Here is a 26,627-nt window from a genome sequence, read left to right as displayed (position 1 = left end):
TTCCCAGCGTCTCTCTTCTCCCCCTCCTCGCCTCCATTCCGGCTCCTACTTTCCCCCCACCCACGCATATACACACAGACACACACACACCCCTCTCCTTCCGCCACGTGGGGAACAAGAGCGGCTCCTTCCCTTCGGCTTCTCGCCAGCCTCTCTGCAGGAGGCTCCTCGGCGACCGCTGTGAAAAGGTTGTTCGGCCCCAAAAGGGGTGGAGACCCACAGGTTGAGAACCGCTGTACTAAGGTAATACGTTGTGGGAATTAGTTGTTTAGCAAAGTGAATGGCATTTGGGGACAAACTCATTGTGTCTAGTTATTCTGGTCTGCAGTCCCCTATAGCATTGTTTTGAGGGTAGAATTTGAAACAATTTATGTCCAGGATGTGAGGAGTCTGTAGTTATTTTCACAGCCCTCTTTTTGACTCTTGCAGTCTTTGATGGAAGGCAGGTTGGTGGCAATTGTTTTTTCTGCAGTTCTAATTATCTATTGAAGTTTGTGTCTGTCTTGATTGGTTGAAGAGCCAAACCAGACAGTTATGGAGGTGCAGATGACAGACTCAATCATTCCTCTGTAGAACTTGTAATAGTCAGGAAAAAAGAGATTGAAAATAGCAAATAAAAGTATTCTCTTTACCTAATTTGATTTCTAGAATTTCCCCATTCTGATTCTAGCTAAGCTAATATTTAATGTGAAAAATAAATCTGTTTTTTTTAAAAAACTCAATAAATGTTTGTACATTTCTACAATGTATGCATATATTAATTATTTCAATAGTATTTTAGGGTTATTTTAATATATTGAGTCTTGGATACAGGATCTTTTAAATCCTTCTTTAGAGCTTAAGGTTCTGTTTTTAAATATTTGTTCTAAAGCCGGTTGGCTAGTTTTATGCCCTTCTTTACCTCTTCCCTATCTACCCTAATATCTTTCTAAATATAAATAAAGCCTCCACTTTTTACTTTTACATAATCGTATTAACTAGCTATTTGTATAACAACAAATCTATCTAATTGGTAAAACCCAAAATCAAAGTTTTATTTTTTTCCCACCTCAAGCACAAATTCCAGAAGTGGTTTCCAAGTAGAAATAAAAGTATTTGTATTTTTTTCCTTGAATAAAACTGCCAATTTAGCCACCTCAGCTAACTCTATTAGTTTTTGCAGCCAGTCATCCTTTGTGGAGATTGAGGTGACATTCCATTTCTCATTTCCTGCTTTTCATGAACAAACCTGTCCTCTAATGCCGGGGCAGCTAAACCTATCCAGGAGCCATTGCTGAAAGACTTTTGAAGACCTTCTTTTTTGTCAATAATAATAATACTTCTAACCTTTTGACCTGTAACATCTTAAGGGCATCTATATTTTGCAATTTTTACACACAGGAATAACAAGTTTGGCTGAAGAAGTGTCCTTTTCGATCAACGAGAGAAGCCAAGAACAATGAATTCAACAGAAGAAAATAAAACTATTCAAAAATTGTTTAAATACCAGCATTTGTTCATAACTTTCAAGATAAGGTGGGCGTGGGTAATACTATAAAATAAGCAACTCCTGGAATCGTTCCTATATTCTGCAGATCGTTCTCTGACTTCTCTTCGTTTGTCTGAAACTGAGATTTATTCTGAGTATCTCATGAAACTGTCACTTGAAAGACTGACTTGGAATCTCCTCTGCTCAGCTGTCGTGTGGGTAAGACTTCAGCCACTAAACTCAGCAATTCCTGTCTGTGAAGCATGGACTGTATTGTGTTTTCTATCCAGTTTTTCATGGCTTTTCCTTTGGACAGAATACATTACCTTTGCCATGGGCTTTATAGAAATTGTTAGCATCTACACATTAGAATAGAATTCTTTATTGGCCAAATATGATTGGACACACAAGGAATTGGTCTGGTGCATATACTCTCAGTGTACATAAAGAAAAATAAAGTGGAATGCATTCATCAAGAATCATAAGATACAACACTTAGTGATAGTCATAGGTTACTAATAAGCAATCAAATTATAATAGGAAACTAAACAATATAAATTTTAAAGATACAAGCAACATGGTTATAATCATAAGTGGAAAGAGATAGGTACTAAGAAAGAGACAGGTAGGAACAGAATAGGAAGAACAGAAGAATAATAACAGAAAAATAATAGTAATAAAGACTGAGTAGGTAATATGACCTACTAAGGTAATACATTGTGGGAATTAGTTGTTTAGCAGAGTGAATGGCATTTGGGGACAAACTGTCCCTTGTGTCTAGTTGTTCTGGTGTGTAGTGCCCTATAGCATTGTTTTGAGGGTAGAATTTGAAACAATTTATATCCAGGATGTGAGGAGTCTGTAGTTATTTTCACAGCCCTCTTTTTGACTCTTGCAGTCTTTGTTGGAAGGCAGGTTGGTGGCAATTGTTTTTTCTGCAGTTCTAATTATCTATTGAAGTTTGTGTCTGTCTTGATTGGTTGAAGAGCCAAACCAGACAGTTATAGAGGTGCAGATGACAGACTCAATCATTCCTCTCTAGAACTTGTAATAGTCAGGGAAAAAGAGGTTGAAAATAGCAAATAAAAGTATTCTCTTTACCTAACTTGATTTCTAGAATTTCCCCATTCTGATTCAAGCTAAGCTAATATTTAATGTGAAAAATAAATGTTTTTTTTAAAAAAAATACTCAATAAATGTTTGTACATTTCTACAATGTATGCATATATTAATTATTTCAATAGTATTTTAGGGTTATTTTAATATATTGAGTCTTGGATACAGGATCTTTTAAATCCTTCTTTAAAGCTTAAGGTTCTGTTTTTAAATATTTGTTCTAAAGCCTGTTGGCTAGTTTTATGCCCTTCTTTACCTCTTCCCTATCTATCCTAATATCTCTCTAAATATAAATAAAGCCTCCACTTTTTACTTTCACATAATTGTATTAACTAGCCATTTGTATAACAACAAATCTATCTAATTGGTAAAACCCAAAATCAAAGTTTCATTTTTTTCCCATCACAAGCACAAATCCCAGAAGTGGTTTCCAAGTAGAAATAAAAGTATTCATATTCTTTTCCTTGATCAAAACTGCCAATTTAGCCATCTCAGCTAACTCTATTAGTTTTTGCAGCTATTCATCCATTGTGGAGATTGAGGTGACATTCCATTTCTCATTTCCTGCTTTTCATGAACAAACCTGTCCTTACCGGGGCAGGTAAACCTATTCAGGAGCCATTGCTGAAAGACTTTTGAAGACTTTCTTTTTTGTCAATATTAATAATACTTCTAACCTTTTGACCTGTAACATCTTAAGGGCATCTATATTTTGCAATTTTTACACACAGGAATAACAAGTTTGGCTGAAGAAGTGTCCTTTTCGATCAACGAGAGAAGCCAAGAACAATGAATTCAACAGAAGAAAATAAAGCTATTCAAAAATTGTTTAAATACCAGCATTCGTTCATAACTTTCAAGGTAAGGTGGGTAATACTATAAAATATTAAATATTAACATTGAAACTACAAAAGACCCTCCATTACTCAATGGTTGGGAAAACAAGAATCATTATAGAATCTATATAGAAACAATATAATCAATAGAAGGTTATGTTGTGATGAATGGCTAAAAAATTCTTTCTTGTCCCTTCTGAGCTGATTGGCTTCAGTGGACATCAGTAGGTTACTTTCCTTGTTCAGATATGCTCCTCTTTTGCCAATCAGAAATTAAAAGGGGCCCAATTACAAAATCTTATTACACCATGCTTTACACATAGGTAAATTCCATCATATGTTTAATAACATCCTTTTGGCTTTTTAATTACAGAGATGATTTTAGCTCATGTTTGTTTGAGTGTCCATATCTGAAGGACTAACCTTAATCTCCATGAATAAATCTCCCAGTCAATATATTAAATAATTTAGTGACTTTCCTTCAAATAGCCGTGGAAAGATAGATTTGGGAGATTGTTGGATGGAGCTGAGAGGAATGCCACGGCTTTCAATCCTGTTTTCCTCTTCTTCGTAGGTCATTTCAACTGCCTGTGAGTTGGGCATCTTTGATCTGCTGAGGGAGTCAGGAGAACATCTGTCCTCTGTGACTTTGGCTGAGCGCTTGAAGACCAGTCTCACTGGGATGCAGAGGCTGCTGGCGGCCTGTGTGGGGTTAAAGCTCCTGACACTGGACTGGAAGGATGGCAAAGGTAATCCTGTGAGAAGCGGGAAGCAATTGGAATTGCAACAATTGTTTTATAACTGCGGGCAATAGGTGGCCGCACCTGTGGAGTTTGTAGAATTTATAGAAGAAAAGCTTCCATAATTTACAAGTCAAAAAGCTGTGCAGTCATGTGCAGTAACTGGGCTTGTGAATGTGTTTGTATGTGTCGAGTCCATCATTACTTTCTTCAGCCTGTTTTACAGGACATTTTTTGCTCTTCCTAAAGTTTTACATTCACACTTGCGAAAAAATATAACAGAACAGCAAAAAAAAATGACATTTTGAGTTGGTGTTCCTGCTTTTTTCAAAACAAATCAAAATCAACTTTGTTTCCAAACTATGAGCATTACTGTTGTACACCGATTTCCAAAATAAAATTATATCCGAATCCCAACTTTAATGAAATGGGGGAGGGGGGGAGACAGCCATTGCACTTGGCCAAATGACTGGTACCTATTTACAGACCGGCACCTCTTTAATTCCTGCTAATCACAGCCTTGAATGTATTTCACTAAGAGTTAAAGGACATGTGTCTTTTTTCTTTGGCTGCCTCTCATCACTATTCTAGTCTGAAAAAAGCATCCTCCTTCTCTGAAATAAATTCTTGAGGAGGACCCCCTTTGTTTCTGGTGCAATCATAATACTTAGAAACAGAACCTGCCCATTCCCCCTTTCTAAGGTCGTCTTCTCCGATGCCTAGAAAATCTCCATTCTGTTTCAGTTTCAGACCTGGAAAATCTGCTTTGCGGAGCAAACAGCAGGAAGACCTTGAGGTTGGATGGCTGCCCTTTTTAAACCACTCATGTCCTGGCTCTTGCTGGTCTTGCAGGAGACATGAGAAGAGAAAGCATGGGCGCAGGGGTGGGGACGGCGGCAGGAGCTTATGAGGTGCAGCTGCTCTAATAGGACAACGCAAACTATCGTCCATCTCCCCATACTCAGGAAAGCAACTCCTGGAAGGTCCTTTGGTGGCAGTAGGCGTCCTAGAACCTGCCTGCTATCAAAGTACTTGCACGGGTTTCCTTTTCTGAGCACGGGGAGACGGACGGTATTTTGTGCCATCCGTCTCCCCGTGCTCAGAAAAGCAACTCCGGGAAGGTGCTTTTGTGGCGGCAGGCGTCTGAGAACCTGCCTCCTAGCAAAGGACTTAGCCGAGTTTCCTTTTTTGAGCACAGGGAGATGGACGGTATTTTGCACCGTCCATCTGCCCGGGCTCAGAAAAGCAACTCTGGGAAGATGTTTTGGTGGCGGCAGGCATCCTAGAACCTGCCTGCTAGCAAAGGACTTGCACAGGCTTCCTTTTCTGAGCACGGGGAGACAGACAGTAGTTTGTCATGAGGTTGTAATGTGGGGTCCTAGGTGCTCTCTGAGCTTGGTGGTTTTCTTGCAGACGTTTCATTACCAAACAAGATAACATCATCAATGCTAGAAGGGAGTGGGATTGGGGGGGGGGGGAGGAGGAGAAAGATAGAAGGACAAAAAGGAGAAAAAAAGGGAGAAAGAGGAGGTGGAGAATAGTGGGATCCTTGCTGCTTTCTGAGCTTGGTGGTTTTCTTACAGACATTTTATTACCAAACTAGGTAACATCATCAGTGCTAGAAGGGAATGGGGAAAGGAGGAAGAGGAGAAGTAGAAGGACAAAAAGGAAAAAAAATAAGGAGGGAGAGGACTGTGGGGTTCTTTGGTGTTCTCTGAACTTGGTGGTTTTCTTGCAGACATTTCATGACCCAGCTAGGTATCTCACACCAATGACAATAAAACATCTGCAAGCAAACCATCGAGACCACAGGGCATTTATTTCTTCATTTATTAAATTTATATGCCTCCTGCCTCGTGGTCATCACAAACTCCTCATCAGGACCTTCCACAATGACCGGCCTCAGAATTACATCTCCACAATCTCAAATTTTATTTATTGTGTATTGAATATTTTAAATGGTTTTATTTTAATTTATTGTGTATAGAATATTTTAATGGTTTTATTTTAATTTATTCTGTGTAGAATATCTTTTTAAAAAAATATTTTAGGGAATTTTTATTTATTGTTTATAGAATATTTATTACAAGAAATGTTATTCCTTTTTGCAAATGCTTTATTTGTGATGCAATATTTTGCTTTTAAGTGTACAGGTTGGTGCATGGTTTATGTGTCTCAAGGAGGCTGCTTTTCTATGGGCAGGCCAGGTTGGTGCAAGGCAGCTTTGCCAGATTTTGTGTGTTTCTGTGGGATACCTGGTTGTTTAGGTAATTGTGAGGTTCTGTGAGCTTCCTGGCACTGTCCTTTATAATTTCCCACAATGCCTTGATGGTTTTTATTCCAGTGGCTTTGTCTTTCCTGTTTTTAGGGTTAGGGAAAAAAACTGTTTTCATCTGCAGTCTTTTGGGGGGAATTTGTTATTTTTTGGTGTTTTCCTGGCACTGTCATCATTTGTGTGTTTGGGTATGTAATGTCCCGCAGTTAATACACATTAATAATGATCAAGTAATAATAATATTTCCTTATACATTTTAGTATACATAATTGGTGTTTTCTTTCATACTTTTAGATTTCTAATTGCTGTTTCTGTTAGTTAGCAATTGATAAAACAAATCCCATGTGAAAAAGTATTCGAAGCCTTCTTGATTTTAATTGTCAATTTATTCATTCCTGCACTTTCTAATATTTATTCATTTTCATATCTTTGTTTTTTTCCACTGTTGTGCAAACACAATTCCAGCAGCTGTTAACATGTGTAAAATTCAATATGTATTGTATACAAGTATACAAGTATTGAAATACAAGTAGTAAGTAGTTAGCTACTTACCTTCTGTAAGTAGCTCTTTTATTTTGTGTACTTATTTTAATCTTATTTAAGTAGTAAGTGCACAAAATAATAAATTTCCTTTTTTATATCTCCTTTTTGTAGATCATCCATTGGGGCAAAGAATTCAGTGACATCGTATTGGCCACTCCCATCCGGTCACATGACTGCAAGCCACTCCCACCCAGTCACATGAGTGCCAAGCCACTCCCACCCAATCACATAGCTGGCAAGCCACTCCTATTTGGTCACATGGCTGGCAAGCCACTCCCACTCGGTCACATGGTCAGCAAGCCACTTCCACTCGGTCACATGGCCGGCAAGCCACTCCCACAAAGCAGGCCTTACTTACAGAAGAGGTTCCAAAAAATTTTGAAACCCACCACTGATACAAGATTATGAATACGTGAAATGGATAGAATAAATGTGGTTGTTAGGACAGGGATGGTAGGCCCGTTGGTACACTTATGCACAGACCTCTTAGGAATTGGTTTGGTTTGGTTTATTTGGATTTATATGCCGCCCTTCTCCAAAAGGACTCAGGGCGGTGTACAACATTAAAAAACACACATCCCAAAAGTTTAAAAAGATTAAATCCATTTCCAAAAAAACAAACCGAATTTAAAAAAAACAATACATTTAAAATAAGTTAAAATTAAAATTAACAGGCCAGGCCGGCTTGCTGGAAAAGCCAACTTTTTAGGGTGCGTCGGAAGGACCGGAGGTCAGGGATTATGCGGAGCTCCGGGGGCAGCTCATTCCAGAGGGAATGGGGCGAGGTTAATTGAAAGACAGTTACATACAATGATACCTGCCATTTTTGTTTCTTTTTTAGATCTTTATGGAAACACAGACTTTACCAATCTCTACCTGGTCAAATCAAGTCCAAAGTCTCAGTATTATTCCATGAAGTTCTATTCTGAAGTTATGTATCCATCAATGCAACATTTGCCTGATGCTGTGAGGTAAACAGACCTAGCACCCGACTAGTGAACTAGAGTAAATAAAGATAGAGCATGAAAGGGCATCTTATGTTATTTTTACTGACCTGATGTTGCTCCTGACAATTTTCCCTCTATTTTAATTGACTCCATTATTAAAAAGCTTTCCAGAAGAGATACTGGAACAGAAACCCAAACCCTAATAATAAAAGCAGTTAGAGTTATGCTGTGGAGTCATTAAAGTTTATGACTGACAGGTAACTTTTTGTAAATAGGAGGAATAATTGACTTGAATAATATTTTAAGATTTAACAATATTCAGTTAATATTTCAAAGAAATATAAACTATGAAAACAGTGTGATATTTTAATAACATTTTTTTTAAAAAAATGATATTAATTCAGAATACTGAATACAAAGTCAATAACTTTAAATAAATAAAATTGTCATTTATATCAAAACAGTAACTATTAGAGGATTCTGCCTATAAAAACAACTTCCAAAGTTTGGTTATAACTGTAATTTAGATCGCAAGAGGCATATTTAAGTTAAAGTAAAATGAAAAGCAGCAGTTGCAAAGGCAAAAATCCAAAGAACAATTTCTAAGCAATCAAAAGTAAAAGAGCAGAAATCAGTATAAACGTAAAACTTTTTTGAGTGCTACACAGTTCTTAAAATATGAAAATTTCAACATATTCCTGTTACAGATAATCCTCAAATTCCATAAGCAATTAGGGCTGAATTTTCCATCACTAACTGATGCAATCATAAAGCATTATGTTATGTGACCCTGTGCCTTAGCAATTATAATTCTAGCTGTCTCAGTTGCCATCATTAAGTGAGGAGTGCCCAGGACATTATGCAAGAGCCTATATGATCACAACTTACAACTTCCTGCCAGCTTTCCCGTTGACTTTGATTGCAGGAAGCTGACAGGAAACATCAGAAATTATGATCACTGCATAAATTCTTCAATGGCTGGAACTCCAGGGACCAGTCATTCAATACTGTTGTAACTTTGACTGGTCGGTAAACAAATGGTTGTAACCCAAGGACTACATGTGTATCACTCCAGTCTTCATCAGATAGGCATCCCCAGACTTGTTTGCCAATTACTAGAATGACCATTTCTGTTCACAACATTGAAACTCTACAATGAAAGAAACCACTTGATTTAGGAACAGGTCTATTTGACCTAGTCTGGTCCAACGTTAATCTTAAAACAAAAAGATTTCGGGGGATATTTCTTTTCCTACAGATCTATCAATAGTGAATTCATAAACCTGAAGAACTGAGACTGCTCCTGAAACCTCCTTTAAACCAAAAACATTAAAAGAACCCAACAAACGTCTGTACTGCTACCTTTCTAATGAAATTACCAGATTATTCTGAACTGCACTTGAGAAAGTGAAGGAAAACTGGCTTAATAATGAATTCTTTAGAATAAATTTTGAACTGTGAAAATACACTTCAAAATACAGTAGACAATTCAGGATCTACATCTGTGCAAAAAAAAAAAAACATGCCAGGCTGATTGTTTTGTTCCTTTCTAACTTTTTAAAAATTCTTCTAGGAAAGGAAACAATCAGATTTTATCAATATATGGCACTCCCAACACATTTGACGTCATTTACAGGTAACGTTAAGATTTTAAAGAATGGTCATTATATATATTGTTTAATGGGCAACTAATCAATATGATTAATCTTCACAATGTCAGTGTTTTTTCTGTCATATTCTTTTTTTTACAATTTTTAAAATTTTATTTAGAACGTTAAAATGCAAAATACAAAAGGAAAAAAAATACCTTGTTCCCCCCAAAATATGACTCGGATGTATATTCTTTGGCACCCCAAAATAAGTACCAGGTCTTATTCTCGGGGGATGTCTTACCCGCTTACTTTGGGACCACCGCAGCCAGGCCTCCCAAGTCGTGACATCTGTTATACCGCTGCCCATCTTCTTCTATGGCTGCTCATGGCTGCTCACAGGCAGATGCCATGTGGTTCATCACATCAGTGTCATCACTTAAAGTAGGAGGTCACATGACACATCACTGGTGCCACTGCTCGTGGCAGAAGGCCACATGGCTCATTGTGCTGGTGCCACAGCTTGCAGGAGGAGGCAGTATGGCATGTTGTGCCATTGCATACATGAGCAGCAATACTGACATGATGAGCCACGTGGCCTCCTATTACAAGTAATGACACTGGCGTGATGAGCGGCCACAGAAGTCAGTCAGAAGCATGACAGGTGTTGGGGCATGGGAGGTCCTAAGGTAAGCAGGTGCAGGGCGCATTGGCAGCTCCACCCCAACCCCCAGCTTGATTTTTTTTTATTGTTCAAATTTTTATTGGTTTTAAAAGTTTTATAAGGAAAAGGGATTATAGGGTTATAAAACATTTTGACAGCTACATCGTGCGGGGGGGGGGGGGGAAGCTTCCCAGGTCTTAAAACTTTTACAAACGAAAATAGAAAAATATCAACTTTTACTTAAGTATTAGCAGTTTTGAGTTTAACACAAAATCATCAGTATGTTTCAATCATTTGTTTTGTATCACTTCCATAAAGGTACATTGTAACAACAATTGCAATAATGTTTCAAATCACTTTTGTGATCTGAGTCTAGTTGTTGTGTCCTCCCCCCCCCCTCCACTGGCTGAGCCTCAGCCCCTCCCTTCTTTGTTTCTTGTGTAGCATCCCCCATTTCACCTAAGAGAGCACTGTGTTTTTTAGTGAAAGCCTCTGCTTCCACTACTGTGTTGATTCTAATTCTACTGCCCTCCCAGAAAATCAACTTGCCTTCTGGTAACAGCCACCTAAACCAAACCCCATTATTATATACTTTTTTTGCTAAGAAGGAATATTTCCTTCTATTATCTCTTACTTTCTTTGGGATCTGTTTAAGAATGGTTATTTCTTTATCTTTATATTTTAATGCTCCTCCCCTTTGAGCTCCTAGAACCTCATCTCTTGTAGTTTTTCTAAGAAATTTAACATGAACTTCCCTTGGAACATTGTGTGTTCTTGCATAGGCTGAATTAACCCTATAGATCAGATCAATGTCCCATCAAAGCTGTTGTTTATCTCTATTAATATATTCTGCTAGTATTGTGGTCATAATCTCCTTAAGATCTTCATTCTCAAGTTTTGGCAAGTTTTGGAACCTAAGGAAAAAAGACATCCTTTCAAATTCCATTTTTAACATCTGATTTCCAAATTCTACATTCCCCTTTTGGATTGTCTTCATCTCGTTTCTCATCCCAACCGCACCCTCCTCCAGTACACCTATCCTCTGTTCATTCCGTGTGGTTTGCTGATTCGTCTCTCTGAGATGTTCATTTAAGTCCTGCAGTTGTTTTTTAATTTTGTCCTGTCCCTTTAAGATGGTTTGAAGCATCTGATGAGTAGACAAATCCTTTGCACTCTCTTCAGAAGCTTTAGGTTGTAAAAAAAGTTCCCAGCTGTGACTGGTGAGCAATGGGGCTGGACGTGGAAGATGCTGGGGCCGATGAGGCCTTACCAGGCAGTAATTTCTTTGGACCCATCATGAGGCTCAGAGATAACTATTGTTCTGTGCAGAAAAATGGTGTCTGTGGGAGAGCACAGACGGTAGGGATCACCAGGCAAGCAAGTCCAAAGGAGAATAAGTCTTCTAGTACAAAACTAGAGCAAATAGGTGGGTCAAAATGTTACAAATTCAGGGGAAAAACGTATTTGAAGAGGCTCCTGGAGATCTCTGGGGTGGAAATTAGTTGAAAGCCATAAAGTTTTCCAAGGGAGGAGTCTCATTCATGAAGACAAAGAAGAAGGAGGAAGTTGGCCATATTGGCTCAGCCAGTACAGGTGGTCAGGAAACAACAAAATCAAAGTTCCCATAGATAGTTTAGAGACGAATCAGTTCAACCATCCTTTCTCTCGCAGTTGTAGTCAAGAAAAAAAAATGTCCCCATTATTTAAAGGAAGTGAAAGTAGATTTTAAACCTTCTCTCTCCCCCATAAAAGGGAGAGATTTTCCAAGTGCCGCTTTTCCAAGGGGGGTGGAATTTCCCCCCCTCCAATCTGAACTCCTCCAGAGGTTGAAACAAAGTTCCCCCTAAAAAAACTGCAGAACAGTCAAAAGAGTAAAGATAGTAAAAGACCTGGGGAGACCTCTCACCTCACTGTGCTTCAGCTGTTTCATTCGAATTGTTTCCTTCCAGGCTGCGTTCGGCGAAGCGCACGGTGGCATTCCGCGTGCTCCCTATGCTCTCCGGCTAGGCTGGAGACCCCCCCCCGTAGCCGCCGCCGTTCCAAGAGGTCCCAGTGAGCCGCCCCTATGGCAGGGCGCCCCTCCAAGGCACCCTATGCTCCCCCTAGGCTTCAGGGGAGCCCACCGAAGCAGCAAAAAAGCAGACGCACGCGTCCGTCACTTTCGGCTGCCGGAAGTCGTCTTCGCTTGATTTTTATGCATACACCTTGCCCCACCTCGTACAACCAGATGATGGGATTGAGTAGGCGGGGTTTAACTAGGGCTTATTTTTGGGATAGGGCTTGTATTAGGTGCAGATGTGAAAATCGGGCTAAGGCTTGTTTTCAGGTTAGGTCATATATTGGGAAACACTGTATCAACAGAGACAAAACGGAACTAGATAAGAATGTTAAAAAAATCTGAATTAAAAGAACAAAAAAAGAAAAACACTCATCCTCACTAGTTGAACACTGACAAATCTATTACAACAATAACTTCCCCCTTTGCAAAACAGATCCAACATTTATAAGCTTCTACATCTATTTGTGACCCAACTGACCTGTCCTTCATTATACATATAAAAGAAAAAAATAGTTAACAGGTTAAACAACAGCGAAGTTAAAGTTCAGGACACTCTGTTAACAGGCTTTTTTATAATTTACTCATAGAAAGTCTAAACAGTGTCTTATTTACCACAAACCACCCCAAACATTGTCTTTGATCTGTCCAGAATCAAATAACCTCATTTGTTAAATTTTATTAATGAAACCTTTCCTTAGGCATCTCATTTCCAAAGTTCGTAGGTTTCTGTGGTAAATAGATCTACCACCTCCATTGTTGAAACATTCTCCTTAACAACACTATAATTTTCTTACCAAGAAAGTCCAGTCCATCCTTTATCAATTCCATTGTCTCAGAATTTGTTATATTTATATTCCTTTCAATCTTTTCTGGCAGGTTTGTAGTTACCAAACCAAGTACATTTGATAGCAATAAATCAGGTTTTGTCCAATTGCAAATAAGTCCAACTGTTATTTTCTGCTTTTGAATATTGTCTTGAGTTTGCACAACTGTTATTGACTGTTATTATACATAAACAATTTTTTGTTAATATATAAAATAAAACCTGTTTCAAATAAAGTTTGAATAAAGGCTGCAAGTTAGGGAATATTCTTTTTTCAAATGCTTCCCAGAAAATCTTATCTCCTTTTAGAAACATTTGAGAATCCCACTCTTTTTTCTTTAAGGATAAGAGAAGCACGTCAGGCAAAGCCCAGTGTCCCCAATGAAAGGTCCGTGTCCCCCCCGCCGGAATCAATAATGATTAAAGAAAGAGAATTTACCCCCCAAAAAATTAAGAAATAAATATCAACGCTTTTTTTAAAAAGCTAGAAAGAGAAAAAATTGTAATATAATCCTGTGTACATGCAAGTCCAATTGGATTACTTCACTGCCATTCCCCCAAATATTTTCATCACAAACTTCTTTACGGTTAAAATGAAAGCAGTTTGGAATTTAATAGTAAATACTGAAAGGACAAAAAAAAGTTGTAAAAGTCCATCAAGGGGTTATAAAATAGGTTAGAAGTCAACTAATCATAAATCATAGTAAAGCCATCAAATAACCAGCTTTGGGAGCAAAATCAGCTGTTTGTTGGCAGGAGAAAAAGAATCTCCCCCATCTTGGGGAGGAGTCCATATCTCTGTCATATGTTCTTGACCCATCATTATCATCATATTCAACCTTTCTTTTATGGCACTGGCTATTGTTCTGACATATCTAATTGATCAGGCATTTCTTTTTAATGTATAAAGCACTAGTCTGCAATTAGAACTACTATATGAATCTGCTTTGTTTCAAGAACATTATAACATTGTCCATTGAAATGGCAGGACTGTTTCATGTATCACATACAGAGTCTTCCCAAGTCTTTAAATTCATCATTTAAATGATCCTGTAAAATATATCTTTCATTTAAACATAAACAGATATGTAAAAACAATTACAACAAAATAGTTTATAAAGTTATATTTAGAGATGTTGATTTGGTAGTGTTTATTTTAATTTTAGATCAAAAGAAGAGTTACAAACCTCTTGCGGTTTTTTGAATGAGCTCTGGCCTATCCTAGGAAGAGAAGTGCTTTCTGCCTTTGACCTGTCCCAGTTCCCACTCATTTGTGATCTGGGTGGTAAGTATAACCAGTGCTTTGCCAACTTCTTTACATGTTGGACCAATGCACTGATTGAATTCTTAGCTTCTTTTACAAATCCTCTCATCTGTAACTAGAAAAGGAGGGAACCTTATAGCAAAACAAAGATGTTGATACCAAATTTTGACAAATACCCCTATTTTAAAGTGGATTAACTAATCACTCTGACATTGGCACAAGCTATTTAAAAATGGGTGACAGTTCAGAAAACAGTCTTCTCCTGCCTTTTTTCAGTGCTAGCTGTTCTGACCCCCTCCTCTTGTATACCAATACACTCCGACACAAAGTCTCTTCCAGATGTTTATTGACATACATGTTCCACCTTGGCAGCAATGCAGCCTGCCAAGGTCAAGATAGCACTCTGGGCAGCAATCCAGCTACAGCGACACCCCTTGGCAGCAATCCAGCTACCAAGCTCCAGATAATCACCTTAGCAGCACTCCTGCCTGCCAAGGTCCAGGGAACAGATTGGCAGCAATCCAGGTAAACCCTTTGGCACAGTGGTGGGTTTCAAAATTTTTTGGAACCTACTCTGTGGGTGTGGCCTCCTTTGTGGGAGTGGCTTGCCAGCCATGTGACCGGGTGGGAGTGGCTTGCCGGCCATGTGACCGGGTGGGAGTGGCTTGCCGGCCATGTGACCGGGTGGGAGTGGCTTGGCAGTCATGTGACCGGATGGGAGTGGCCAAGACAATGTCACTGAATTTTTTGCCCCAATGAATGATCTACAAAAAGAAGATATAAAAAAGGAAATTTATTATTTTGTGCACTTACTACTTAAATAAGATTAAAATAAGTACACAAAACAATAAAAGAGCTACTTACAGAAGGTAAGTAGCTTACTACTTACTACTTGTATTTCAAAGGGAATAAATACATATTTAATTTTACACATGTTAACAGCTGTTGGAATTGTGTTTGCACAACAGTGGAAAAAACAAAGATATGAAAATGAATAAATATTAGAATGTGCAAGAATGAATAAATTGACAATTAAAACCAAGAAGGCTTTGAATACTTTTTCACGTGGAATTTGTTTTATCAATTGCTAACTAACAAAAACAGCAATTAGAAATCTAAAAGTATGAAAGAAAACACCAATTATGAAAGGAAAGGTCACTAAAATGTATAAGGAAATATTATTAGCACTTGATCATTATTAATGTGTAGATAACTGCGGGACATTACATACCCACAAACACAAACTATGACAGTGCCAGGAAAAGAAACACACACACACACACACAAACAATTTCCCCCCAAAAGACTGCAGATGAAACCAGTTTTTTTCCCTAACCCTAAGAACAGGAAAGACAAAGCCACTGGAATCAAAACCATCAAGGCATTGTGGGAAATTATAAAGGACAGTGCCAGGAAGCTCACAGAACCAGCAACCACATCACAATTACATAAACAACCAGGTATCACACAGAAACACACAAAATCTGGCAAAGCTGCCTTGCACCAACCTGGCCTGCCCACAGAAAAGAAGCCACCTTGAGACACATACCATACACCAACCTGTACACTTAAAAGCAACATATTGCATCACAAATAAAACATTTGCAAGAAGGAATAACATTTCTTGTAATAAACTTTCTATAAACAATAAATAAATAAAATTTCCCTAAAAATAATTAAAAACCACCAAGTTCAGAGAACACCAAAGGACCCCACAGTCCTCTCCCTCCTTATCTTTTTCCTTTTTGTCCTTCGACTTCTCCTCCTCCTCCTTTCCCCACAACCCCATCTAGCACTGATGATGTTACCTAGTTTGGTAGTGAAATGTCTGTAAAAAAACCACCAAGCTCAGAAAGCAGCAAGGATCCCACTTTCCCCCACCTCCTCCCTCTTTCTCCTTTTTGTCCCCCCCCCCAAAGACTGCAAATGAAACCAGTGTTTTTTCCCCCCTAACCCTAAGGACAGGAAAGACAAAGCCACTGGAATCAAAACCATCAAGGCATTGTGGGAAATTATAAAGGACAGTGCCAGGAAGCTCACAGAACCAGCAACCACATCACAATTACATAAACAACCAGGTATCACACAGAAACACACAAAATCTGGCAAAGCTGCCTTGCACCAACCTGGCCTGCCCATAGAAAAGAAGCCACCTTGAGACACATACCATACACCAACCTGTACACTTAAAAGCAACATATTGCATCACAAATAAAACATTTGCAAAAAGGAATAACATTTCTTGTACTAAATATATTTTATAAACAATTAAAACATAAAAATTCCCAAACAATAATTTAAAAAAGATATTCTATAAATAAAAAAAAATCCTTAAAAACCATTGTTAAGTATTCCACCAGCAATAATTTATACTATAACTATTTTAAGGTATTGTACCAACTGTAACCATTATTCCACCAGCAATAATTTATACTGTAACCATTTCAAACTATTCCACACACAATAATTTAAAATGAAACCATTAAAAATATTCCATACTACAATTAAACAATTTAAAACAATTATATGCACAATACATTTTAAAGTATTGAGTATAGAATATTTTAAAATGGTTTATTTTAATTTATTTTGGATAGAATCTTTTTTTAAATAGTCTAAGACAATTTTAAAAAAAGAATCCACACACAATAAATTGAAGTAAACCATTTTAAAATATTCTACACTCAATACTTTTAAGTAAAATTATTTTAAAAAATTCTATGCACAATAAATAAAATATTATTTTAAAATACATTTAAAAAATAAAAGAAAAAAAGCCAGGTTACTTACCAGCAGGCAGAATCAGCAGCTCTCCGATGCGATGGATGGATGCAACAGGCAGCAGACAGGCAGAGAGGCAGCAGGACAGGTAAGAATGTTTAAGACTGCTTAGGGCTGGAGAGGGGTGGGGGGGGCTTTTGGCCTAGCCTCGCGGAGGCTTGCCATCCACGCCAGCCCGGTGCTTCGTATCGGAAAGGCCCGAAGGCATTTCCGAGGCGATGCAAAGCTCCGGGCGGCTGTGCCGCCCACGCGAGCACGGCGCTTCGTCTCGGAAAGACCCGAAGGCATTTCCGAGGCGATGCAAAGCTCCGGGCGGCTGCGCCGCCCACGCGAGCACGGCGCTTCGTCTCGGAAAGGCCCGAAGGCATTTCCGAGGCGATGCAAAGCTCCGGGCGGCTGCGCCGCCCACGCGAGCACGGCGCTTCGTCTCGGAAAGGCCCGAAGGCATTTCCGAGGCGATGCAAAGCTCCGGGCGGCTGCGCCGCCCACGCGAGCACGGCGCTTCGTCTCGGAAAGGCCCGAAGGCATTTCCGAGGCGATGCAAAGCTCCGGGCGGCTGCGCCGCCCACGCGAGCACGGCGCTTCGTCTCGGAAAGGCCCGAAGGCATTTCCGAGGCGATGCAAAGCTCCGGGCGGCTGCGCCGCCCACGCGAGCACGGCGCTTCGTCTCGGAAAGGCCCGAAGGCATTTCCGAGGCGATGCAAAGCTCCGGGCGGCTGCGCCGCCCACGCGAGCACGGCGCTTCGTCTCGGAAAGGCCCAAAGGCATTTCCGAGGCGATGCAAAGCTCCGGGCGGCTACGCCGCCCACGCGAGCACGGCGCTTCGTCTCGGAAAGGCCCGAAGGCATTTCCGAGGCGATGCAAAGCTCCGGGCGGCTGCGCCCCCCACGCGAGCACGGCGCTTCGTCTCGGAAAGGCCCGAAGGCATTTCCGAGGCGATGCAAAGCTCCGGGCGGCTGCGCCGCCCACGCGAGCACGGCGCTTCGTCTCGGAAAGGCCCGAAGGCATTTCCGAGGCAATGCAAAGCTCCGGGCGGCTGCGCCGCCCACGCGAGCACGGCGCTTCGTCTCGGAAAGGCCCGAAGGCATTTCCGAGGCAATGCAAAGCTCCGGGCGGCTGCGCCGCCCACGCGAGCACGGCGCTTCGTCTCGGAAAGGCCCAGAGGCGTTTCCTCGGCGAAGCAAGCCTCCCGCCGCCCCCCCTCGTGCTTAGTTGCTTACCTGAGGGAAGCAGCAAGCTCTCAGCGAAGAGAAGGGAGTTTTGAAATGGAGGACGATCTGCTTTTAAACGGGTCGCCTCCAGCCCGCTCACTGATTGGCTGAACTCCAGCCAATCAATGAGCGGCTAGCTGGGCTAGCTAGCTTAGTGCGGACGGGCGGGGGAGCGAGCGAGCTCCGTTGGGATGGCAAGGGGGATAAAGTGACAGGACCGGTGCCGGTTCCCGGTTACTTCCGGGTCCGGTTACTTCCGGGTTCGTTCTTCAACCGGTTCGCGCGATCCGGTGCGAACCGGTAGGAACCCACCACTGCTTTGGCAGCAATCCAGCCTGCCAAAGTACGACACAGATCTGAGCTTCTCCAACTCCAATGATCAGTTGATTCCTGCAAAGGGTGTGTCCACAAGCAGTCCCTTTATAGTCTGGAGAGGAGTCTAATTATCAGCAGCTGAGAGCCATTACCTCCTGTAATTGCTCAATTGCTCCTTACGCCGGGTAGCACGTCGGTAACAAGCATCTAATAGCTCACTGCTGATGTCTGACTCACTGTCCTGTGACTCCTCCCCACTGCTCCAAGGCATGACATCAGGAGCCCCCTTCCTTTGGCTTTCACTACTGCTCCATGCCTCAGGCGCCCCCTGGTGGCCAACCAGCCTCTCTGCGCCCTGCTCAGCGTCGGAACCCTGTCAGGGTCCCCCACCTCCTCTTGAGCTGACTCAGAGGGACCCTCGCTGTCGGAGTCTGGTGGCAACTCCAACGGCTCCTGCTGGGCCACAACAGCTAGCCAAGATGGAAGGAACAGAAATCAGAGAATAACAGGCTTATGAACGAAGGACCCAAAAACTGGATTTGCCTGGGGAGCATTTTGGGGTTGCAAAAAAACGTGACTGAAGATGTTACAGGATTTGGTGCCTTTTGAGATGATGTTTAGGTTTTTTTTTCCTGCTCAATCTCTATCAAATATCTCTATCAAATATCTCTGGACATTGTGAATATTCAGTGCATCCATCCTCAAGGAATTCTCATAGCATTGGAATTCTCAATATGAACATTGAGAAGCAATTGGCTCAATCTCTGTTCTTTTTCCCCTGTTAGTACTTGTTTACCATGATATGAGGAGCATATCAAATTTGAAAGATGTTTGTCTCATTTTAAAAAAAAATTATTAGATTCCAATTAATCTGATGTGCAGCTGTAAAGAAATAATAGACAGGTAGCTTCAGGTAAAAAAGCTAGACATGTACAAAAGTTTGTTTTGCAGTTACTTAATTATGTTTTGTGCCTTCTTTAAGGAAACACTGGTGGCTTAGCTAAGGAATTGATTTCATTCTACCCAAGATGTACTGTGACCGTTTTTGACCTTTCTAAACTAGCAGAAGCCGCCAAGAACCATTATTTGCCTTCAGGAGAGACCCGGATCACTTTCCATGCAGGTAAAAGATGTGATGTTCCATGTGGATTGAACTCATGTCTTGCTAAGCACAGGAAGCTTTAGCAGGCAGAAGGGCAGACTGAGTTAGGATGCTGTGATTTTGAAAGGAAGAACAGATTATTCTGTCGGAATCATCTGGAAGACATGGTGCTTTATGAGATTTTACTTATTTTTTGTAGGTGATTTTTTTAAAGATCCCATTCCTGAAGCAGACCTGTACATTTTGGCCAGGACTCTGCATGACTGGTCGGACGAGAGTTGTTTGCAGCTGTTACGCAAAGTTTACCAGGCCTGCAAACCTGGTAGGTGTTCTTTAAGCATGGAAACTTAAATCAGCTAGGAAACTGTTCACAAACGGCTCAGGTTTTAAATTCCCTGAAATCTAGTGTAATTTAAAATTCATGATCCAACTTTTCTGACCTTTGAATTGGCATCTTAAAATAACTAATTCAACTATAGGGCTGGAAAAATTGTGGTTCCAGATTAATTCTAGCAGCTACTTCTGCTCTATATCCCAAAGGATCTGTGTTGGGCAGATCAGATTTAGTCATATTTTAGTGGCTGTGTTATGAAAAATGTAACTAGTAAGACCTCTCAGTGTGTCCCTGTAACTCTTTTCTACTTCTTGGTTATATATATATATACTGGGATTAGAACCTGGGCTGTATTACATATTAGGTTGTAACACAAATACATTTCCCTGGCTCAGCTGATAAGGAGGAGAGCCTGTGGATTAGTGGCTAATACATCTGCGTAATATGTAATACAGCCCAGGTTCTAATCCCAGTAAGGGTATGGCTAGCTGATGAGAGCTAAATAGCTTGAAATAGATCTATACTAGTCTCCCTTTATTTATTTATTAGCACAAATACAACACACACACACACACACAGACATATATATCTGTTCATGGTGGAAGAATATAAAAACAAGCCAATTTCCTGTACTCACCAACAAATTTCAGATTGCTAACTGGTGTTGTAGTTCATGCAGTCCAACAGCATTTAGGTGAAAACAAATTCTTTCCACCTAAGCAGAAAGAAAATTGTCCAAAAAATAAAGGAACAAAATGTCAGCTCTTAATTGACAAGGTGATTTTGGAAAACTGCAAGAGAAGACCAACCAGAACGTAGCTTGGATTCATTACAAGAAGGCATTCAACTCCCTGCTGCATGATTGGATAATTCAATGTCTAGAAATAATAGGAGTCAGTAGAAATGTCAGACGATTTGTACAAAGACCAAAGTAACAATGGAAAATACCATTGCTAGTAAGTGGGCATAGGGTTTAATATCAAGAGAGGAATCTTTCAGGGAGACCCACTATTACCAGATGCATCTTTTCCCCCCCTAAAAGAGAGTGAAAAATTGAGTGTGTCTTATACACCAAATGTAGCCCCACCCATCAACTGGCCCCCACCCTTTGGCCTCTGACTCCCAGCAATTTACCTCCTTGCAGCAAATGGAGAAAATGGGGCTTGCAGAACCGGCAATATGCTATGGCAATCCCTGCCGCCTGAAACAGCTGATCATCGGGAGCCCCATGCTTAAACTGAAATTGAAAGTGAAAGTTGCTGTTTGCTGCAATTGCTGGGAGGCATTGGCAGATTTTTTTTCTTCTAATCAGGCTAAACAAACAGGGTGTTTGCTGCAAGGAAGTAAGTCAATAACTATAAATGCCTATAGAATGTTCAAATTATTAGACTTATTTTTTAAAGACTGCTTTATTATTGTTCTGGACAACTTAACAAAATGAAGAAGCTTTTTAAAATAAATGCTTGATCCGAAGCTATTATATCTTCTTTTAAATAGCAGAGAATAATGTATACTTCCAGAAAGCCACATCAATTTTAGCAGCATCTGTACAAGTATAGTCTGAAATGTAACACCACAAACAGTGTATATCTTCTGTACTGTTTGCTGTTTGGTGCAAGGAGGCAAATTGCTGGGAGGTACAGGCAGATTTTTTTTTCTTGTTTTTGTCCCCAAAAGGTAGGTGCGTCTTATACTTCGGAGCATTTTATACTCCAAAAAATATGGTACATTGATTCTTCTGTCAACAATATTGAATAACTCACGCCATGGCTATCAACCTCAAAAACATCTGCCAGGCTTCCTTACCACCAAATATAAATTCTACATTTAGGCAAGAAAATCCAAATGCACAGGTATAGTGTAGGTGGTACATAGCTCAATAGTAGTAATTGTGAGAATTACTTGTAATCCTAGTGGACAATCACTTAAATATAAGCCAGCAATGTGCTACAGCTGCCAAAAAAAAGCCAATGCAGTCCTAGGCTGTATTAATAGAAGGATAGAATCAAGATCATGTGAAGTATTAATACTACTTTATAATGTCTTGATAAGACCACATTTGGAATATTGCATCCAGTTTTGGTCACAACAATGTAAAAAAGATGTTGACACTCTAGAAAGAGTGCAGAAAAGAATAGCAAAGATTATTGGGAACTGGAGGCTAAATTATACAAAGAACAGTTGCTGGAATTGTGTATGTCTAATGAAAAGGACGATTAGGGTGACATGATAGCAATGTTCCAATATCTGAGGGGTTGCACAAAGAAGAGAGACTCGTCTATTTTTTAAAGCACCTGAAGGCAGGTCAAGAAGCAATGGATGGAAACTAATCAAGAAGAGAAGCAGCCCAGAACTAAGGAGAACTTTCCTGACAGTTAGAACAACTAATCAGTGGAACAACTTGCCTCCAGAAGTTGTGAATACTCCAACATTGGAAGTTTTTAAGAAGAAATTGGACAACCATTTGTCTGAAATGGTGTAGGGTTTCCTGCCAGAGCAGAGGTTGGATTAGAAGACCTCCAAGGTCCCTTCCAACTTGGTTATGCTGTTATTCTTTATATAGTGACCTGAAGCTGTATAGAAAAACACCATCTGAAATGAAGGATTCATAATATTAATATAGGCATTTTAAGGCATTATGCAATGTTCATTGAGCTGTTGAAATACGTACTATAGTAGCATTTTCTCATCTCTGAATAATTGGAAAATATATTTTGAAACAGGTGGAGGTGTCTTAATAGTGGAAATGCTTCTTGATGAAGACAGAAGAGGGCCTTTAACTGCCCACTTCTACTCCATGATAATGTTGGTCTTGACTGAAGGGAAAGAACGGTCCGCATCCGAGTTTAATGTGCTGCTCCGCAAAGCTGGTTTTCAAAAAGTTGAGTTAAAGAAAGGAAGCCTCTTTCATATTATTCTAGGAAGAAAATAATGCTGCCTCTGATTCCTTCCTGTTCAATATTCAAGATGAAATTGTAGTAATCAAAGCCTTGATTTGTTAATTACAGGTATATTCTATTCTTCTTCCTGAGTACATAGAATACATAGCTGGTCCTTTTCTTACCACAGAATGGTTTCACCATAACTAGGGATCCCTCATCATGGCTGCAAAAATCCTGAGAACCAATTCTGGGAAATAAAGGGATAAAGGAAATTCTTATCACATGACAAAAGTTAATCTCCTTATAGATCTTCAGTTTTTCCCATTCTGAGATACAAATACAAACTTCTTACACACATTAAACAAACGACAGAGTACAGGGGAAACTCTATGGGTCTGGATCAGGATTCTAAACCACATTTGTTGCTTTGCTAATTCAAAAAGCAATTAAGCCCTAGAAATTCTGCAACACACACAGAATGCAATAGGTGCTAACTAGGTGAATAAAAATATGAACTGCAGGATTGCAAGCCTAGCCACAAGCAAATTAACATTCAGTGATGAGAACTCAAGGTTTTTAGATAATGGCTATGGTGAAATAGCAATTTCAGAAACATTCTCTCATTCTTTCTATGCTTAGTTATATATTTCAATGCACATGAATTAACCCAAGCAGTAAGATAATCTTATTAGCGCTGTATCCTATTAATAGGCTAATAACTACATATAGATCTTTTAACAATCAAATTAAAAAATGATTTACATAGGTTGTAAAAGGGGCTTATAACTTCGTTGCTCTGTAAGCTTTTCTATTTCATCACTGGTACTAAATCTGTCAATAAACTAATTTGTATACTGTGTTAATGTTTTAGTGGTTTCTTGGTTTCTAGTTCAAATACTGAACTTCTAGAATATTCTCATATCCTAGTACTATTCCAGAAACAAACCTCATCCAATATTCCAAAAGTTCTACAGTTATATCAATAAAGTTCAGAAATGACCTCTCTGAAAACAAGATTATTTCTAAATAGGGTATGCATAAGGCCCAACACTGATGGTTGACATCTATTTTTTATTTCCTTCCTTTGAGATTTATTTATTCTCGTTCTTTTCTTTCTTATCATAACCAGGTAGCAAACTAGTAAAAGATCAATGTGATTAGATCTACCTTAAATTCTAGCCTTACTGCAGATAATATGAATTTAACCCTTCCAGCTGATTTTCCCATTCTTTTGGATGCTTCTATTCTCCAGACCTGGGGGATTTTGACAGGGTGTGGAGATGTGATAGGCCCCAACTACTTATTTCATTGTTGACCCTTGTGGCTGATTAAATTAATACCAATGATTAAGAGACGTTACCAATGATTCTTTGTGAGAGGGATGTGTTTCCCATGACTACCGAAAAAAATATCCTTGATTTGTGAAATATGTGCAATTATACACCAATCACAGATATCTTATTTCTGGGGAAAATTAAAAGGAGGTGATACCTTTCCAGTTTTATATACTACCTGGATGATAGGCATCTAATACTATTTAAAGTGATTGGGGCTCGTATAATATAAAGAATCTCTTAGATCACATAAGAGATGATCTACATCAGAAACTGGAGTTCTTAGCAATTTTGACTGAACCAATTCAAAAGAGGTCACAGAGGATATGTGAAAAGCTGTGGCACATATAACATCTTGATATTCAGGAAAACCTTAAAGCCAACAGTATTTTGGAGTCCCAAATATAGATTCCAATATCGTATGGACTAGAAATGGTATGAATCAGTGGATTGCTCAGAATGGGTTGGGGTGTAGCTCAAATACCGTTGACTTGTGGGGTTGATTTTATGCCCAATATCTCCAAAGCTAATCAATAGCATTTGAATGGCATGAGTTCTGGGGAGAGGAATAATGTCACATCTGGCCCAGGGGTGAAATGCTACTGGTTCGGATTGGTTCGCCCCAACCAGTAGTAAAAAAAATGCTACCAGTCAGGGCGAACCTGTATTTTTGACGATCAGCTGTGATGTGCAATTTATATTATAACAGGATTTTCTGCTTTCTAGCTAATATAAATCGTGTGACACAGCGGATCCCACCCCCCCCCTTGGTGTTCTACTTACCTTTGCAGGCACGCTTGGTAGCAGGCTCTGCCCACCTGCTCAGACGTCATCGCATCCATTTTTGATGCTCTGAGCATGTGCGGAAGGTCCTGCGCATGTGCAAAGGTAGGAGCTCACATTTGAACTGTTAGCAAAGGTAAGTAGATTTCACCCCTGATTTGGCCTCTCTGGAATCTTCTGGTAAGGAAAGCATTTCAGGGTCCAAACAGGCAATATAATAAAATAACATAAGAGCACAGAATGAAACAGCAATTAAGTAAAATACTGAATAATAAAAGAATATTGAATCATATCATGTTACATTATAACACTACATCATAATACTGAATAACGGAATAATGAATAACATCATGCAAGACGGAAATCAAAGAATAATCCAGAATAAGGCAAAGAAAGAAAGACCTTACAGTATACTCCTTCTGCCGGGGGGAAAAGGAAAAGGTCTGCTTGAGTGGTAAGAAGATAATGGGCAAGGGGTTGGGGGCATTAATGTGGAATGAGATTTGTGAGATATGGGGATAAAAAGAAGGGACCCATTCCTGAAAGGAAAAGGTGAGCACGGGTAGACCAGTCAACACAGGAGCCATCTAGTGAAGCTTTCCTTTCTTCCATGAGTAGGAAATGCAAGAAGCAAAGGAAGAATAAAACAGCCTTTGCAGTAACTACAATAAAGACTGAATACCAAGTAACACCCATTGACAAGCACAGTAATCTATATTGGGAAGTTAGTTTAAGCAACAATCAGGAGCACAAGCAGGTTAAGTTGCTGGGAGATCATTTTTAATCCGGCTGGAAGCAGTTCAGAAGTGAGTTCCTTCCGGTTCAGACCAGTTCAGCCAAGTAGGTAGTAATTTGGGCTGACCCAGTTCTATCGGCAGCACCTATGGTGCCGCCATCTTGGGTTTTTTTGCTTCTGCGCATGCGCAGAAGCATTTTTTTACTACTGCGTGTGCGCACGAAGCGCATCCCTGAGCAAACCAGCAGCAGAAGCCAGAACCCACCCCTGAAGCAGTCCCTTAAGCAAGGAAAGCACATCTGGTGGCCTATGCCCAGCTAATGTATGTGCATTGAATAGAGACCAAGCCAAAGAGTTAATCACCCAATACATCTAGATATTGTATATCTGATATCTACACCACTTACTCAGTTAATTGGTTTCCGTAGGACTCCAAAAATAACTGTAAGATCCTTCTGTAAGTTATAGGCCAACTCCTATAACGATCTATCTCTGCTCTTGTGGCATGGAAGGGCCTAAAACAATTACAGTATATATATGCTTTTATAGTGTGAATTTTATTTGACCTGTCCAAATTTATTATTTTCTCCTTTTTTGGTAATAATGTTACAGCAGTCAGAAGATTGTTATGTGGCATTTCTATTAGCCAAAAAGATATTTCAGGTATCTCATAACATGCCAGGGCCTTGTTATGACTATCTTCAAAAATAGGTTTCTCCCACATTAATTATTTATCTGTTTATTTTTCTTTGGCCCTAATAAAATATTGATTTGATACATGTTGACTCTCCAAATTGACAGTGCATCAAGTCTGGTGCCCTGTTC

The 26,627-nt window shown here is 39.8% G+C and overlaps 1 protein-coding gene across 1 annotated transcript; it reads left to right on the top strand.

Annotated features, from left to right (window-relative positions):
• Positions 1 to 23,806, top strand: LOC309389362 (acetylserotonin O-methyltransferase-like). Its single transcript, XM_081947632.1, has 10 exons — positions 1 to 243; positions 1,381 to 1,687; positions 3,316 to 3,445; positions 3,995 to 4,169; positions 7,820 to 7,949; positions 9,499 to 9,561; positions 14,227 to 14,345; positions 19,614 to 19,754; positions 19,933 to 20,055; positions 22,791 to 23,806. The coding sequence occupies exons 3-10, from the start codon at positions 3,374 to 3,376 to the stop codon at positions 22,997 to 22,999; spliced, it is 1,032 nt and encodes a 343-aa protein (XP_081803758.1). The 5' UTR covers positions 1 to 243; positions 1,381 to 1,687; positions 3,316 to 3,373; the 3' UTR covers positions 23,000 to 23,806.
• The last annotated feature ends 2,821 nt before the right edge of the window (positions 23,807 to 26,627 follow it).

This window comes from Natrix helvetica (assembly GCF_964273705.1).
Source record: "Natrix helvetica genome assembly, chromosome: 3".
NCBI classification, from domain to species: domain Eukaryota; kingdom Metazoa; phylum Chordata; class Lepidosauria; order Squamata; family Natricidae; genus Natrix; species Natrix helvetica.
The sequence above is the reverse complement of the archived record's forward strand: the minus strand, read 5'-3'. Positions and strand labels throughout refer to the sequence as shown.

Coding starts and splice junctions, on each gene's coding strand:
- LOC309389362 (XM_081947632.1), top strand. CDS start 3,374: ATGAATTCAACAGAAGAAAATAAAGCTATTCAAAAATTGTTTAAATAC. Junction 3,446..3,994: donor ATTCGTTCATAACTTTCAAG/GTAAGGTGGGTA, acceptor TCTTCTTCGTAG/GTCATTTCAACTGCCTGTGA. Junction 7,950..9,498: donor CATTTGCCTGATGCTGTGAG/GTAAACAGACCT, acceptor AAATTCTTCTAG/GAAAGGAAACAATCAGATTT.